The sequence below is a fragment of the Anabrus simplex genome, chromosome 6 (assembly GCF_040414725.1).
Source record: "Anabrus simplex isolate iqAnaSimp1 chromosome 6, ASM4041472v1, whole genome shotgun sequence".
Lineage (NCBI taxonomy): Eukaryota > Metazoa > Arthropoda > Insecta > Orthoptera > Tettigoniidae > Anabrus > Anabrus simplex.
Genome location: NC_090270.1, coordinates 169,526,822 through 169,544,066, shown reverse-complemented (window position 1 = coordinate 169,544,066; position 17,245 = coordinate 169,526,822). Strand labels below are relative to the sequence as shown.

At 39.0% G+C, this 17,245-nt stretch overlaps 1 protein-coding gene across 3 annotated transcripts in view; it reads right to left on the bottom strand.

Moving 5' to 3' along the window:
- Positions 1 to 13,919: 13,919 nt before the first annotated feature.
- Positions 13,920 to 17,245, bottom strand: part of Hel89B (histone acetyltransferase 1) — a 570,925-nt gene continuing 567,599 nt past the window's right edge. For all 3 annotated transcript variants that reach the window (XM_067150030.2, XM_067150029.2, XM_067150032.2), the window contains exon 35: positions 13,920 to 14,567. In XM_067150030.2, coding sequence (XP_067006131.2) covers positions 14,382 to 14,567 — 186 coding nt within the window. In that variant the 3' untranslated portion in view covers positions 13,920 to 14,381. The remainder of the gene's footprint in view (positions 14,568 to 17,245) is intronic.

Genomic DNA, 17,245 nt, shown 5'->3' with positions numbered 1-17,245 from the left:
CTAAAGAGGGCAGACCCCCCAGTGTGTTCTTGTGGTGCCGACTTCACCGTGGCTCACATCCTCACAGAGTGCGCGGATCTCTCTGGCCTAAGAAGGAGCCTCGGCCTGCAGGAAACACTCGAACGCTTACTATAGAGCATCCAGAGTTAAGAAAAGACTACAGGCCTTATGGGCCTGCTGCCTTCCACTGTTGCCATAATCGCTCACTCAGCGCGGCTCGGACACTGCTTGCGAAATACAGTCATGACATAAAATTATACAACGCTTGGTACAGCTGTTGCAAGACTAATAATAATATAAATGCCAGATTATCTCCAGTCATTAATGAAATTTCGTTTTGCCAAAACGTTTCTAAGGATAATAGCCCACTGACTGTATCATTCGAAATAGAGGAAGAGTTTGAACATGCAGGGATGCGAACTAAATAATAATAATAATAATAATAATAATAATAATAATATGCAAACATGCAGGGATGCGAACTAAATAATAATAATATGCATATCCAGAAACCGAAATGATTGTCTTGTTTCTTATATCTGAGAAAGTTTCATGATCGTTGTTGCTTTAAGGGAGCGCAGTGCTGAGTCTATTAGCCCCCAGAAACATTTCATTATTTCATTAAGGCAAACATTTCATTATTTCATTAAGGCATATACTGTGTGGTTACAACACAGGAAGCTGACGGCGAGATATCTCTGTCTCGGTGATGTATCCTTCAGCCCATTTCAGATAAATTTACTCGTAAGTGACAACAGATGCAAGGGCTTCATGTTTATCACAAAATACGATAACTTAAATATTCTTCCGCAACATAAAATACGGAATGCTGAATGACCTATTCGTATGATTTCTTAAAATCAGGTAGTTCGGAGTTGCTGTTTTTCGGAAGTGAGGATTGTGTTCAGAGTTGGCGGTTCATCTCTAAAATAGAATTCATGAACAGTGCGCCGTATTCCACTTCTGACAAAATCATGGTTTTTAATGAGTCTGGAATTACTGCGAATTAACTGTTTCCTTTCCCGCTTCTTGCTGGGACTCTGGAGTGCCCTTCGCTGGCTTCCTTCCTTATTTTGAAGACGGAAGTCTTCGAAATTCCTAAAAACTTTGCGGCTTTATCTACTACCCAGTTCACACTTCGTCCTGGATGCTTTGTTTTCAAATATGAAAATGAATTAAGCACCATTTGCCGTTCCTTTCTCCTGACAACTTCACTACTTATCCTTTTCACATGTTCAGCTATAATTTAAATGTATTACTCGCTGACTGATTATATAAAAAATACTAAACAGACAAAACTATACACGATACACACAACCAAAAGCAATGCAATACACGAAAAATGAAACACAATAAATTATACTGTATTTATAACAAAACACTATGCGCCCCAGGAAGACGATCACTTCACTCTGCCGAATATCTCCCAATCATTGTAATGAGTGACACACACAAAAAGGGAAACATGCCGCACTGACCTCACCAATGATGATTCGCAGTGGTTAAGCTGAGTTATTACACGTGTTGTCTACTGTACACACTTCCGCACTACACGCTGAAATGTGGCGCGCAATGCGACAAGCATGGCCGGCTGTTCCGTGTACTGAACCGCATATACGATATTTAAAAGGATAAACTCAAAGATATCAAAATGATTTTACGTCTTATTTAGTATTGTATGGCACAACCAATCCTTGTTTCATAAGAAAAAGTATACATTTTGATAGGAATTCATTATAATGTTTATATACATGTAGAACTAAAGTGGGTAACACCAACAGAAGTAAAAGCCCATAAGGCCTGTAGTCTTTTCTTAACGCTGGATGCTCTATAGCCGATGACACGACAACTGCTGATCTTGTCATCCGCTTTATGTGCGACAGTGGACTTATCAAGGGTATATAAATTACAAGTGTACTGTTACTCAGGGAATGCAGGTTCCCTTTTGATTCGTTAGTAACTTTTTCGGCCTAATTAAATTTTTTTTGGGTTTTATTTTGTATTGCGTTTCCAAATTCCTTTGATGAATAAATAATTTTGTTTTTATTTGAAATTTCTTTTCTAATTTGTTGAGAGAGGATGATTACCTCGTTGTACTTTCTCTTAAAACAAAAATCGCCACCACTGACTTCATGAATTTATCATGTTCTTAAAACAAATCAGTTTGGGATCCCGTTGTTAAGTTTGTTAAATTGAATTCTTTTTCTTGTACTAAATCTTTATTTACCCTAACCTAATTTTTGTTTGTTAAGCACGTATTTTCTTATATTATATCTTTATTTAACCTAGAATATGTGTGTTATTAAGCAGTTAATACTGCACTTCCCTGAGGGACTTGCTTCTTCCTTCAGGTAAGTTTATTTCTGTGTTTCTGGATATTTTCTGTTCTCTTGTTTGATTTACCCTGTCCGTCATAAATCTTCGTATTCTCTATGACGTATGTTGTGAGCGTAGCGTCATGGGAGAAAAGGGGGATTACGTTGCAGTGCGAATTAAATAATCGGTAGGATACAAGATACACAATAAGCTCTAAGGGTGTGGACATCAGTGATATCAGAAAATCTATACAACACACCAAGAAGTAACATTTCTTGTGAGGTTATCTTTTGCATATGGGGGATAAATAACAATTTACTGTCAAATAACACTCCTAAGTCATGATGTTCTGTTATGAGTTGGGAATGGGTTACTGAGGAGGGAATATATACTAAGAATAGGGAATTAACTAAGCGTGATCAAGATAGGGGAACACTGGGTTGGCAGGACTAGGCTTAAGATGCCATGTAGAGCACCATTCAGAGAGGGAGAGAGTTAAGCCCACACTGTAAGGAGGTTATGTCTGATAAAGAATTTATTTGCTTGAATATTTTACATTCATCTGTAAAGAGCAGAATTTCACAAAAGGAGGATATAGTATTAATGAGATCATCAATAAATTGGACAAAAAGAAGGGGACCAAGGACATTGCCCTGTTGAGCACCACAATGTACCATACCAGGAGTCAAACTGAACCATTAAGAACCTTACACCGAGTTCTGGTGTAGGAGAGTTAGGAAGTGACCATGGATGTTAAAACATTCTGAAAGTTTATAGGAAAGAAGTGCTTGGTCTGGAGTATCAAAAACCTTTGCAATATTTATGTAGCACACATCCAGCTGAGAACTGGCATTAAGAGCAGATATTGCATTGTGTGGCAAAGTTACTGTTAACACGTACACGCTGTCTGCCAAGACAAATAATGACCGGCAAGGAATTTTACTCCAAGACTTAAAACATACGACTCAAGTCCGGATTTTCAACTTACATAACGGCACCACATGAAAAGTGCCTTATTTTGCCACACAATGTTTATTACCCATTAAACCACTAATGGGACACATTTTACGTTTAGCAGCACAGAACCAAGACTGAACTGCTAGTCACAATTCTTTTCTGTTAACCTGTGTGTGACAAATGTAAATTCTATACTTGTTCAATGATGAGATGTTTATAATCCATTAACCCATTAATGGAACACATTTTACGTTTAGCAGCACAGAACAAAGACTGAACTGCTAGTCACAATTTTTTTCTCTTAACCTGTGTGTCTACAAACATAAGATTCTTTTGTACTTGAACAATGATGAGATGTTTCAAATGGATTTCACGTCACCATTTTGTTGTCAAATGTAAATTTGATTTGCTGTAGACATGTATATAATACCTTTTTTATTATGCTAATTTTACTGTTTAACTTTTGTTCTTTGCTAGGCTGACAATGTCCCGAAGAGTGACAAAATACGTGCCTATAACTTTGCTTAAAAGAAAAACTTTAGTAAGTATTGTAAAGGTGGAACTTTTAATGTTAATATATTTAAACTGGTCAAATTTGACAATATGGGCTAAACATGTCATATATTACTTGTAAACCTTACCCAATTTCATTTGCCATCATTCATTTTATCATTTTATCTTCATTAGCTCCTCAACTGAGGGTGCCATCAGGAACGGCATCTGGCTGTAAAATTATCTTATGCCATGTAATTTCATCTCACTTCAGGCCACAACCCGTATCAGGAAACAGAACCACGGGTAGACATACATATTTATGATATTTTCATCAGTAGGTTAACCCATTCCGTTCTAGGCCTGAAAAAATATCCCTAATAGACATTCTGGACTGGGCATTTTCAAGGATTTAAAAAAATGAACTCTCTGTACCTATAAGAGATATTTGCACTATTCTTTTTTCTTTGTGCTTGTTTGAGCATCTCATTTTGAAAAGTGTTGTTGGTTTCATGTCAGCTATCTGACGGATTACTAAGTAAGTACAGTTTTCTGAAATAATGTTACATTTACCCTATTTTGATCATGTAAAATGTGCAAAGTAATTAGAAAACGCCAATAATGAAAATGATATAAAAATAATAATTATGAAATGTGAACTATTATGAAATTTTATGTCTATATTGTTATGTGATCGTAATGGTTCAGAAGATGATGTCAGCGAAGATACTCAAATTGAAGATGATATTGAAGATATGTAATTATAATGTTATGCACAAATGGAAATATTATTGACATCCGACTATGAATCTGAAACAACGTCTTGCATTTCATTATGATAGGAATTTGTTTTACAGCCTATCGCATGTTCTCCCGCATTTCATAATTGCATGATTAAGTAGGAATATCTATATAATAGTATAGTTTTGTTTGTTTTAGATAGGAGGGATTACCATTACATAAAATATCGAAAATATCACATTATCAAGCACTTGTTTGCCATGAGAAGCCATGTTTTAGAACACACTGAGTGACATCTACTAACGCATACTCGTCGATAATATCATAAATACTCTGACTTAGATAATACTGTTATCTGTTGAAATACTCTTGTAATTAATACATGAAGAAACACGATGTAGCTGCCAGAATACGTGCATAGCCTGTTCTGAACTTTTAGTGAACTGTCAAACCTTACTACGGGCTATGCTCACAGACTGGAAAGAGTTAAGACAGAAACAAAAAAAGAACCGTTGAAAGTATTTTTGTAAACTTGTGTTGATGATCTATTTAGTAATAGAACACACAGTATTTACACATATATATCTTGCCATCACATATCATGTACCCTAATTTTTGATATGGAAGTTAAGGAGAAAAGTAATCACCATTTATATCCCGCATCAGTTTTTCTTCACCTTATTTTCCTACCGCTTTTCTCCCACACCTGTGGGGTTGCGGGTGCTGCGTCTCACATGTGGATTTGGCCCTGTTTTACGGCCGGATGCCCTTCCTGACGCCAACCCTATATGGAGGGATGTAATCACTATTGCGTGTTTCTGTGGTGGTTGGTAGTGTGGTGTGTTGTCTGAATATGAAGAGGAGAGTGTTGAGATGGACACAAATACCCAGTCCCCAGGTGAGAATAATTAATCAGAATGATTAAAATCCACGACCCGACCGGAAATTGAATCCGGAACCCTCTTAACCGAAGGCCAGTACGCTGACCATTCAGCCAGCGAGTCTGACATTGGTTGTTCTTCATGTGTCAGTATAAATACAAATTACATCCTGCAGCATGCTCTCATTCAAGGCTGAAGTGTCTACCATAATCCTCTCCTTATTTTAGTTGCAGCAGCTCTCTTCCCTTGTTTGGTGAAAGGCAGGTAAGTAATTTTGGATCCTAAGGCATTCCCTGGCCTAACGTGCTAGAAAGAATGTGGCAGTGTTGAACTGGCCGCAGTTTCAGTATACTATTGTATGGAATGTGCAAGACATAAGGTATAAGTGAGTTATGGAGAAGCGTTCAAGTTTTACAGCATGTTTTAAAATTTGAGTGATTTAATCTGTGGAGAAAATAATCGTGCTGCAGGCCGAGAATTTAATATGACAGAGTTTAATATATCCTACTGGGAAAAAAAAAAAAAGCGTATGGCTTTTAGTGCTGGAAGTGTCCGAGGATATGTTTGGCTTGCCAGTTGCAGGTCTTTTGATTTGACTCCCGTAGGCGACATGCGCGTCGTGATGAGGATGAAATGATGATGAAGACAACACATACACCCAGCCCACATGCCAGCGAAATTAACCAATGATGGTTAAAATTCCCGACCCTGCCGGGGATCGAACTCGGGACCCTGTGACCAAAGGCTAGCACGCTAACCACATAGCCATGGAGCTGGACATCCTACTGGTGAAAACAGAGAGCTGCTCCTGAAAACATGAACAAATCAACAAAAGCATTACAAGGGCCAAAAAGCAGAAAGTTTCCAGAGATCAAAAATTAACTGCTTCAGTATGCTAATGTTGTGATGATGGACATGGTATTCCACACGAAATGCTACAACTTAAAAACATGTGAAACAGCGACAAGGAAGGCTAAAAGCCATGTGGAACTGAAGATGATCCATAGCTGAATGGCTCAATTCATGAAAACAAAGGTAATCTCTCTTCAGCGGCGAATGTCCCTGTGTCAGAGGATTCCGATATGGCTATCAACTGTTGATACATTGTCCGGTACAGCCACAATGGCACAAGCAATAAGTTACAAAAACCAGCTCGCATGTTTCTAGAAAAAAGGGATCCAATCAAGAGTCAAGGTCGGGAACAAGTATTCACTATTTGAAATGAAAATTTATTTCAACCTAATGGCCAATTGGTACATTTACAATTAAGACATTAATACTGAGAAATTCTTTATACAGCAGATGCTATAATTAGGTCTCTTTGCCATACTCTGTCACTGTTTTGGTTCTTTTCTTGTAAACCTCTATGTGATAGCGCTCACATCTTTTACCGCATAGCGACTTCTTTTGCTTCGTGGTAGTGCACTGTCGCACAGTTTGGGGTGGAACCCATGTACAACCAAGCTTGTTAATACGTGTCATGCTCCTGCTTTGGGTCGGCCCATTTTCTTTCCATCATGGTTTCAGTTGTATAGAATTCCGGCCATACTTCTTCACATTTCTTTCTTCCTTCATTCAGAATCTACCTGTATTAACATGTGGTTGGTAGCGAGTGTTTAAATATCAAGTCCTCGACGTACAATGTTTCCTTTGCTAGTACGTACATCAATCTCGATTGTGTGTTCATTAGGAGACATAAAAGCTCTCTTCAGGTAACTTGCATAGACTTTCTCCATGGTTCTTAGGTCTGCTAGTGATAGATTTTCCCAGATTATTTCAATCCCGTATGTTATGACTGGACTTATTTGTGCGTGGAATATTTTCATTGCTGATTCTAGAGAGAGTTCATGCTGTTCCTTTACTCTGTAGGTGGCTCTAATAGCTGCTGTTGCTTTTTCTTTGATATGGATTCTAAATGATCTCCTTGTCATCTGAAGTGTAATTCCTAGGTACTTATATGTGGGTGCAACTTCAAGGTGTCTGCCTTTGAATTATTCTTTCAGTTTTTGCCACTCTTCTGCCCTTTCTGAAAGTCACTTGCATTGACTTGCTCTCACTTATTTGCAGGGAGTTTTCTTCCGCCCATGTCTCAATGTCTCAAGGTTGTTGACAGTTTGTTGTAGACCCGCTAGGCTGGTTGAGCCAAGAGCCATGTCTGCGTACATGTGCAGTGAAGTTTCGTTGTTGTGTTCTATTATTCTTATTACAAGGTGCGTTCCATAAATAATGAGACCAAATTCATAAAAAATCATTTATTGAATATATTCGTACAAATAATAAAAAATCTTCAAAATAGCACCCTCTTGCGTCGATACACTTCTGGAGGCGGTGTTTCCATGCCTGGAAGGCCTTTTCCGGAATGTCCTTTAGAGCCGATGTAACATGCGCCTGGATTCTTTCAATCGTGTCCCAATGTTTTCCTTTCATGATTCCGTATAACAGAGGAAACAAAAAAATGTCAGCGGGAGCCAGGTCAGGACTAGGGAGGCTGGGGAACCAATGGGGTGTTAGTCCTGGCCAGAGAGTCTTTGACAATGAAGGCGCTGTGACTCGGCGCGTTGTCGTGATGAACTCTCCACGTGTCCTTGATGTCGCTTCGGCAGCGCAAGACCCTCTTTTTCAGTCTTTTGAGCACCTCCAAGTAGAAAGCTGAGTTCACTGTAGTCCCGGTAGGTACGAATTTGTGGTGGACAATGTCTCTGACGTCAAAGAAGACAATGAGCATGGTTTTGATCCTGGGCTTGCTCATGCGTGCCTTCTTGGGACGGGGCGACGATGGGGTGTGCCACTCTGAACTCTGCCTTTTTGTCTCAGGGTCATACTCAAAAATCCATGACTCATCACCAGTGATAACTGAGTTAAAAAAACTAGGATCATTTTCACACTTTTCCAACATTTCTCGGCACATAAGCACTCGCATGTCCTTTTGTTCGTTGGTCAACACTTTTGGGACCAGTTTGGCACACACCTTTCTCATGTTCAAATCTTCGGTCACAATGCGGAAAACGATTGTTTTTGCCATGTTTAGAGTTTGTGCTATCAATTGAAAGCTCAGCCGTCTGTCAGAGTTCAAACAATCGTGCACACGCGTCACATTTTCGTCGACTCATGAGGTTGATGGCCGTCAACTGCGAGGTTCGTCGGCGATCTCCTCTCGGCCCTCCATGAACGACTTGTGCCATCGGAAAACTTGTGATTTGGACAAGCAATCAGTCCCAAAGGCCTGCTGAAGTAATGGAAACGTTTTGGTGGCGGACTTCCCAAGTTTAATGCAAAATTTGATAGCGTACCATTGCTCTATGGAACGATCCATTGTGCCGTGTTACATGAACTCAAAACGGGCTTGGCGGAAACGCACGTCCTGACTTTCCGGCAGCTCGCTGCCGAATGAGACAAAGAGCGTTTGAAGCTAACACCCCCCCTCCACTTAGCCCAGCAGGTTAGAACATGCTGCGGTGTACAGTTGCGTCAGAAAAAAATTGGTCGCATTACTTATGGAACGCACGTTGTATGTCCGATGTCACTAAGTAGAAGAGAATGGGATTGATTGGGTCCCCTTGCAAGAGTCTTTTGAGATTGATCTACCGTTGCTTTTGTTTACTACGTTGTATGCCAGCATGTTCCTCAACAGTACCGTGATGCTGTGCTCTTCTCCAATCATATGTGACAAATTTTTTAGCAGCTTTTCTCTGTTCAAGAGGTCAAAAGCCTTTCTCTACCGGGCGAGTTGGCCGTGCGCGTAGAGGCGCGCGGCTGTGAGCTTGCATCCGGGAGATAGTAGGTTCGAATCCCACTATCGGCAGCCCTGAAGATGGTTTTCCGTGGTTTCCCATTTTCATACCAGGCAAATGCTGGGGCTGTACCTTAATTAAGGCCACGGCTGCTTCCTTCCAACTCCTAGGCCTTTCCTATCCCATCGTCGCCATAAGACCTATCTGTGTCGGTGCGACGTAAAACCCATAGCAAAAAAAAAAAAAAAAAAAAAAAAAAAGCCTTTCTAAAGCGGATGAAGACTGAGAAGTACTTCCCTTTCGGTTGTCTCAGTGCCTGTTCTATTTTTTCTAACAGGTTTCTGATCGCGTGGATGGTGTTGTCGTCTGAAACCATTCACTATTTGATATGTATATAAGGAGGCACATCATGTAACAGAAAGCAAAATTACTCCCGACCAGAAAGAGTTTAGCCATTCGGAGGAAGTTTCAAACAGGAGGAGCTGAAAAAAAAAAAATTAAATTGTAGATACACACATTGATTTTACTGACATTATTAGAATTTTAAGAAGAGATGCTTATTTTAAGTAAAATGTTTGGTTTTTATGTAATTTTATGTATTTTATTTAGATGACAAGTTTTTAAAAAGTATATTGTTGAGGTATCAGGTCTGCAAATTACTTGGTGGAATGTTTGGTAGTTGATTAAGAGAATACTACAACTAAACGTTTTTATTCCTCCCCTGAAGGGGGAGGCAGGTATCCTTGATGGTGACGCCACCTCTCAGGTCAAGAGATTTGTAATAGAAGAGGAGATGTGCGGATAAGGTGGGAGGGTTGGCGGCCGTGGCCTATACTAGGAACTGTTATGGCATTCACCTTAGTGCAGGACAATGGAAAACCATGGAGAGACATTCAAGAAGAGAATAAGTGAGATTCTTGAAACATGTACGACATTGTATTAATAAAGATTAAATAGCTTTTTAGTATTTACAAGGCGGACACAGATCTTTAGCAGTGATTTTCAGTGGTGTGTTATATATAAGTCAATACGAACCAAAATCAAACTATAATGGTTAAAATAATAAATTTAGGTGGCTGCAGGCAGACATTATCTGATGTCGGCTGGCAAGGTGAAAAGATCTTCAAATGAACAGCTGTGTAACTGAATCGAGTGCGTATGTAATAAGGTGCCAACAGATGCAGTCGGTGAAAGTTCCTTAAATTGTAATTGCAACTACTCTGGACAGAAGAGAAGATGGAATGAGGTATCTGGTGATTTACGTGCAGTTGGACAACCAATCCACACAAGATGAGCAGTTTGGAACTTGCAGCACGGATGATGAATACTGATAGGGGAATTGAAGTTAATTTGTTTAAAAGAACTACATTATTATTTAATAAATAGTTTCAGGTACACCCTTAAATAAAAAATATACAGTAAAACCTGTCTTAACGGACACCTCTCACCGGCGGATACCCCTCATTGGTGGACGATTTTCTAGGTCCGTAATTAAATGCCATGTTGTGTATGAGTAATTTACCCCTCTTATACGGACACCCTTTATTACGGACACGGACACACCAAAGTCACGAGAAATTCCAATTAAACCTCTCCTAACGGACACTTTCTTTTAAAAAAAAAATCTGTATTTGTGTCCTGTACAGTATGTATTTGCTTACTTTTTGCACAGCCGGTACTTCCAAGAATCACAGACACCGTAACTTTTGATCCTGCCTGTACACTATCACGCTATCACTTCCGGAAGTTGTGTGATCTGACATGCTCGACAGCGCTGGAATTCGTACCTTCACTGTCAAGTTACTTTTCATTGACTCATGGGCTTTTGATGTGTTCAATTTTACGTTAGTAAGTTGGTGTAAACATGGCTCCGAGGAAGTTTTTAACTTAAAAAAAAAGGTAGGCATAATAGACTATCATAAACGTGAGAAGTGTGGTGTGCGTAAACTGTCCAAAATGTTTAAGATTGGAAGGACACAGGCAGCTGAAATCGTGAAAAAGCAAAAGGAACTAGTAAAGGAATGGCATTTAAATGGCAACGAACAGCGCATTAAACTGTTTCAAAGTGGTAGTGGAGCTCTTATTGACAAGGCAACGCTAGAGTGGTTTGCTAAAATAAGAAGTCAGAATGTCCCTGTGTCAGGACCAATGATACAAGCAAAAGCGTTAGAATTCGCGACAGAATTAGGAATTGGAGATTTCAAAGCCTCGAATAGCTGGCTAGAAAGATTCAGAAAGCGACATGGTATCAACTTCAGAGCGATATGCGGAGAATCATCCAGTGTTAATATGGAGATTGTTGACACCTGGCAAAAAGAAACACCTTCAATCATAGACGGGTATGTTCCGGAAAATATTTTGAATGCCAATGAACTGGATTATTTTCCGTGCTTTACCCGACAAAACTTGGTGTTTCAAAGGAAATCGTTGTACTGGTGGAAAAGTTGCGAAAGAGCGTTTTACGGTATTGTTATGTGCAAGTATGAGTGGAGAAAGGGAGGAGCCCCTTGTGATAGGAAAAGCTGCAAAACCAAGGTGTTTTAAAAATATGGACGTTACGAAGTTTGGCATTGAATGGAAAGCGAATAGGAAAGCATGGATGACCAGAGAAATAATGACAGAGTGGCTAGGACAATTGGACAGAAAAATGATACGCCAGGAGCGAAAAGTGTTATTATTCCTCGATAATGCAGCATCGCATTCGGATACAATTAAGTTACAAAATGTGAAGATCGTCTTTCTCCCACCAAATGTAACATCAGTTTCTCAGCCGCTTGACCAAGGAGTCATCCAGAACTGCAAGGTTATGTACAGACAGTTAATGATGAAGCACACAGTATCAGAACTTAACGGGAATGAAGTAACCCTTCAAACACTGAACAAGGGGCTGAATGTTCTCCAACCAATTTCATGGATAACCAATGCATGTAAAAACGTCACGGCCTCAACAATTCGTAACTGCTTTCTGAAAGCTGGCTTCCGGTTGTGGTGAACATCCCGAAATAGAATCGGATACCCTTCCTGACAGCATGGAAACAACACAAGAGTTGATTAATGCAGCAGGTTACAGTGTACAAATGAACACCTATATCGAAATTGATTCAGATATTCCAACAGAGTGTGAGAGTGGAGACACGAAAACGATTCTTCAGTCAATCCAAGGGAAGAAGGACAAAAATGATTTTGACGAAAGCGGGAGTGAAGGTGATGCTAATGACGACTTTGAAGAAAATACGGAAATGAATGTGCTGCCAATAACCTCGTACAGTGAGGCTCTTGGCTTTGTTAAGCGACTGAAAGAATTTTATTATAAACAAAACGATGAAAAAGGGAATGAAGTAACCCTTCAAACACAGACAAAGGGGCTGAATGTTCTTCAAGCAATTTCATGGATAACCAATGCATGGAAAAACGTCACGGCCTCAACAATTCGTAACTTTTCGCTCCTGGCGTATCATTTTTCTGTCCAATTGTCCGAGCCACTCAGTCATTATTTCTCTGGTCATCCATGCTTTCCTAGTCGCTTTCCATTCAATGCCAAACTTCGTAACGTCCATATTTTTAAAACACCTTTTTCAGAATTTAATTGCGCATAGTGAAAATATCATTGCTAAACCGAAATGGACAAAACAAACGAACATTAAGGAATTTTTCAAGTGCTAACGTTTTACTGTATGTTCTTCTTAATGTTAACATGGTGAACGGTAATAGTGTACAGTGTGCTCAATAGAGGTTTCCATAGAAGTGTGTTTGTCTCTTTAATACAGTGCATCGCAGCTGCAGCAGCCCATCTACAACTTTCTCATGTGAGTACAGTGCAGTACATTGTACAATACTGTATACAGTATACAATTAAAGATACATTTACGAGAATTGTTAACACATACAATACATGGGTTATTGTGTTCCAACTTATGTTTAATGGTACCGGTTTCATAACCTCTCGCGGGCGGACACCCCTTCATAACGGACATATTTTTCGGTCCCGAAGGTGTCCGTTATAGGGAGGTTTTACTGTACATATTATATGATGAGTGCAGGTAGCAGGCATAGTATTTTTCTTCCTATTCTGTGGAGTGAAATGGAAGTGAAACTGGCAGAGGAGTGTATTCAGTTAGGAATGGAATCCTATAAACTTTAATATTTTTCTTAATACTCAATAACATGTTAACGAACACTCTATTCTACTCTATCCTGCAAAATTGCAAGGCTTTATTGCTTATTAAAAGTAGTTTTTAATTCTAAACAGGTTCGATTTATTAGCTTCACCCATATATCTTTGAACCTCAAGTTTTAAGTTAGAATTTTCAGTGGGGGAAAATGTGAGATATACTTGAGTAAATATGGTGGTTTCATAGTTGATAACATTCATCTAATTCTGTTTTACTATTGTTTACAGATGTACTTATGACCATAAATGTTATGACCAAAGAACGTAGACAGAAAAGAAAAACCTCAAAGGTCCAGGAGAAACGTGTTACAGACAGAACTTACGTAAATTTGCAACTAGCCACTCCTACAGAAACAATTTCAAGTCTTTTAGGTAGTATACCAACAAAGCAAGACTTCCAAAAGGAGAATCAATGCTATTCATTCTTGACTGTTTTCTACTTAGAAATAATAAATTGTACCTTAATGGTGACCAATAGCAAGTTCCCTTCACCTCTCTTTCGGAAAAGGTTTTGAAATTGTTGGATATTTTGCATCACAGCATGTATCACATGCACTTATTAACACTCTGATTAAAAGGACATCAGGTTTATACAATGTATTTTATTAAATAAATTATCTAAGGGCCTGATCAAACACATCCTTCACACAGTTTATTCATGGTGTCAAAAACAGTATCTTAAATAATTCAATTAATACCACTCATACCTACAACATAACATTTGATGAATTTGCAACTCTAATAAGAATCAATCAGTCAAAAGTTCACTGGGTTGAGGACTACCACATTACTATGCTGTGTAAATGTTCTATAGCTACAATGTTCTGCTGTCAGGCAACACAAATGCTCTGTTCATCCTTAGAGAAGATGATGTGTGAACAAAGATGTGCTTCCTATATTTAAAACAAACATTACATACGTCAAAATTACTTATCCTAATATGAGCAAAGCACAAACGTCCAGTAGAAATAAATACTTATACATATAGTACCGTTATTTTCAAGTAGTACAGAGTTTATACTACTAAATGGAATGTTGGTGTTCAAACCACAAGTAAAATGTACATAATTCTATTACTAAATTTGGTGTACTTCATTTCCTTAGATTGTGTACAAAATTAGATAGGTCATATTCTTCTTCATACTGCTCATCCTCCCACAGATCAGGCAAGTTTTCCAATACGGTTTTCATGCTAACAGCCCCAGATGATACCATATGGACATTGGCAGATTCAGTTGCTTCTTTCTTCATGCTTCCCAAGGAAAACAAGTCCAGCAACTGCAAAAGACAAACACACTAGTTTCAAATTCACCAAATACATAATAGGAAATAGCTTTCAAAACCAAGTTATAATTTGTATTAATATAGTAAGTAGCAAGGCTGGTATGAACTCCTGAATAACAATGAATGGTCACAGTTTCAAATCCCAAAAAAGTCCAACTTTTCTGAACTAGAAAACAATCTAATTCCTCTTACTTATAAACAGCAGATGTTAAGACTCTCTGGGCTGGTCATGGGAAGGATAGCAACTTGGAATGTTCTCAGTTTATACCACTATTAGAGAGATGGATAGACTGAAGACCAACAAACTTGGAGTCAGTGAGATGCAACGGCCTCATTCAGGTAAGGATGAAGTCAGTGGATGCTATGTCTACTTTGAAGGGGCTCAAATACATAAGCCTCGTGTCGGTAGATTTACAGGTATGTGAAAGAACTCATGTGGGACTAAATTCCAGCACCTCGGCGCGGCGCTTCAAAAAAGCGAAAAAGTAGTTTGTGGGACGTAAAGCCAATAACATTATTATTATTATTATTATGTCTACTAAGCTGGCAATGATGATCACTTAAATGGAGTTGGATTTATAATTCATCCAGAAATCAACACGACTGTGAAAAAATTAATGCTAGTATACGACAGAGTAATTTTCTTACCAATAAATGCACAGCGCTGACTGATGATGTACACTTCTGTACTATTAATATGTCCTCTCTCGAGAACTGCTACACTGGTGACACAATCTCCCATCTGATATAAATCTGATGGATCTAAGACTGTAGAAAGTATTTGGTGGAGTTGAACACTGGGAAGGTTGCCACTAGGGTGATTGCACAAGTACAAGTTTTACTTAAACAGGGATGACGGATGTGGCTACCCATCACTTGTAGCACCTGTCCTCCAGTTAGCAGCTTAGCAGCTACAGAAGGAGACTGTTCTCCATCTTATGAGCAACCTGAAGAATCACTGACAGTAGTTCTAAAATGCCTTCAAGAGTGGCGATCCCATCGTAATAATAGCCTAAACTTATGATGGTCAGAGAAACCAGCCACGGAAAAGGTTAGTGTACCCTGCAGGTGAAGCGCAGTTCTCAGTGCTGGGAAAACTGTAAATAATAATAATAATGTTATTTGTTTTACGTCCCACTAACTACTCTTTTACGGTTTTCGGAGACGCCGAGGTGCCGGAATTTAGTCCCGCAGGTGTATCTCGTAGGCAACGTTACTGGTGACTGGCCTCGGGTGTGGGTGATGACGGCTGGCAAGGGCTCCCACCGGATTGTGATCCCATTCTTCTGGTTTAGCTAGCCATCGTATCTCCGTCGATTACGTGCGGTAAAAACATAATTAAAGATAGCATTAGCGAATAAATAATTTTGAATATATATTTTAGCTATCTAGTAAGTTATTCGTGAAGATGCAATATTTAGCCCAAATACTTTAGGTATTTCTTGTTTGTCGCTAGCTTAAAGAATAAGCTGCCGATCTCTAAATCTTCTTTAAGATTTCGGCTATGAGTTCGTGTTGGCAAATCTTATGGGCGATTCACTTCTTTCACGCCTGATGCTTTTACTTCGTACTTTATGGCTTATTTACCGCCGTAATTATACTATTAGCAGATTTCTTCTGTAAATTCAACCTCTTCTTTTCTTGAATATCAATTCTTGCTCACAATCTCGTTCCGATGATCAATACGATTTTTTTAAAAGTGTGTCGTCTTTTTTTACTCCGGGACAACAATCTGATTCTTTTATCACGGCCATTTGGATTGCTAAGGTCCGATCGTCGCAATATCAACTCATGGCCTACTTGATTAGTTATATCTGCATTTTCTCTTTCATTATGTAACCTCCGTCATTTTTATCGCGATGCATGGCAAGTATTAGGGATGCAACTCCCGATCATGACGCAAATCGGGCAATGAAATGGTACAATAATAATAATAATAATAATAATAATAATAATAATAATAATAATAATAATAATGGCATGTGCCCTCTGGAGAGACCCATTGTAGGTCAGTGGATTAGATGCCATTTCGGCGACTTGTGCATCTGTGAAGATTGGACCCTACCTATGATGAATTCTAATACTGAAAATAACACAAATCCCCAACCTGACCAAGAATTGAACCCGGGACCCCATGGACCAGGCGCCAGCATGCCAATCATTTAGCCATGGAGCTGGGAAATGATTTAGATGAGAATTTACAAACAAATTAAGTCCTATATGCAGATGACTATTTTTCTGAGCTCTTGTAAAAATCTAGACAAACTATTGTAGAAACTACGAAACAATGCTAGGTTTTGGTCCAACCAATCGATACACATCACGATGCAGTTCGTAAATTGTACTAAACTATTGTTGGCCGGGCTGAGTGCCTCAGACGATTGGGGCGCTGGCCTTCTGACCCCAACTTGGCAAGTTCGATCCTGGTTCAGTCCGGTGTATTTGAAGAAGCTGAAATACATCAGCCTCGTGTCGGTAGATTTTCTGGCACCTCGGCATCTTCAAAGACCGTAAAAGTAGTTAGTGGGACATAAAGTAAATATTATTATTTAAACTATTGTTGTTGTCCAAACACACATCAGAAGAAACTAAACTATGGTTTAAAATAAATGGTTTTCTCCTCAATGAAGAGAAAATTCAAAACCTTATTTCCAGATTATCCCACCACAAGA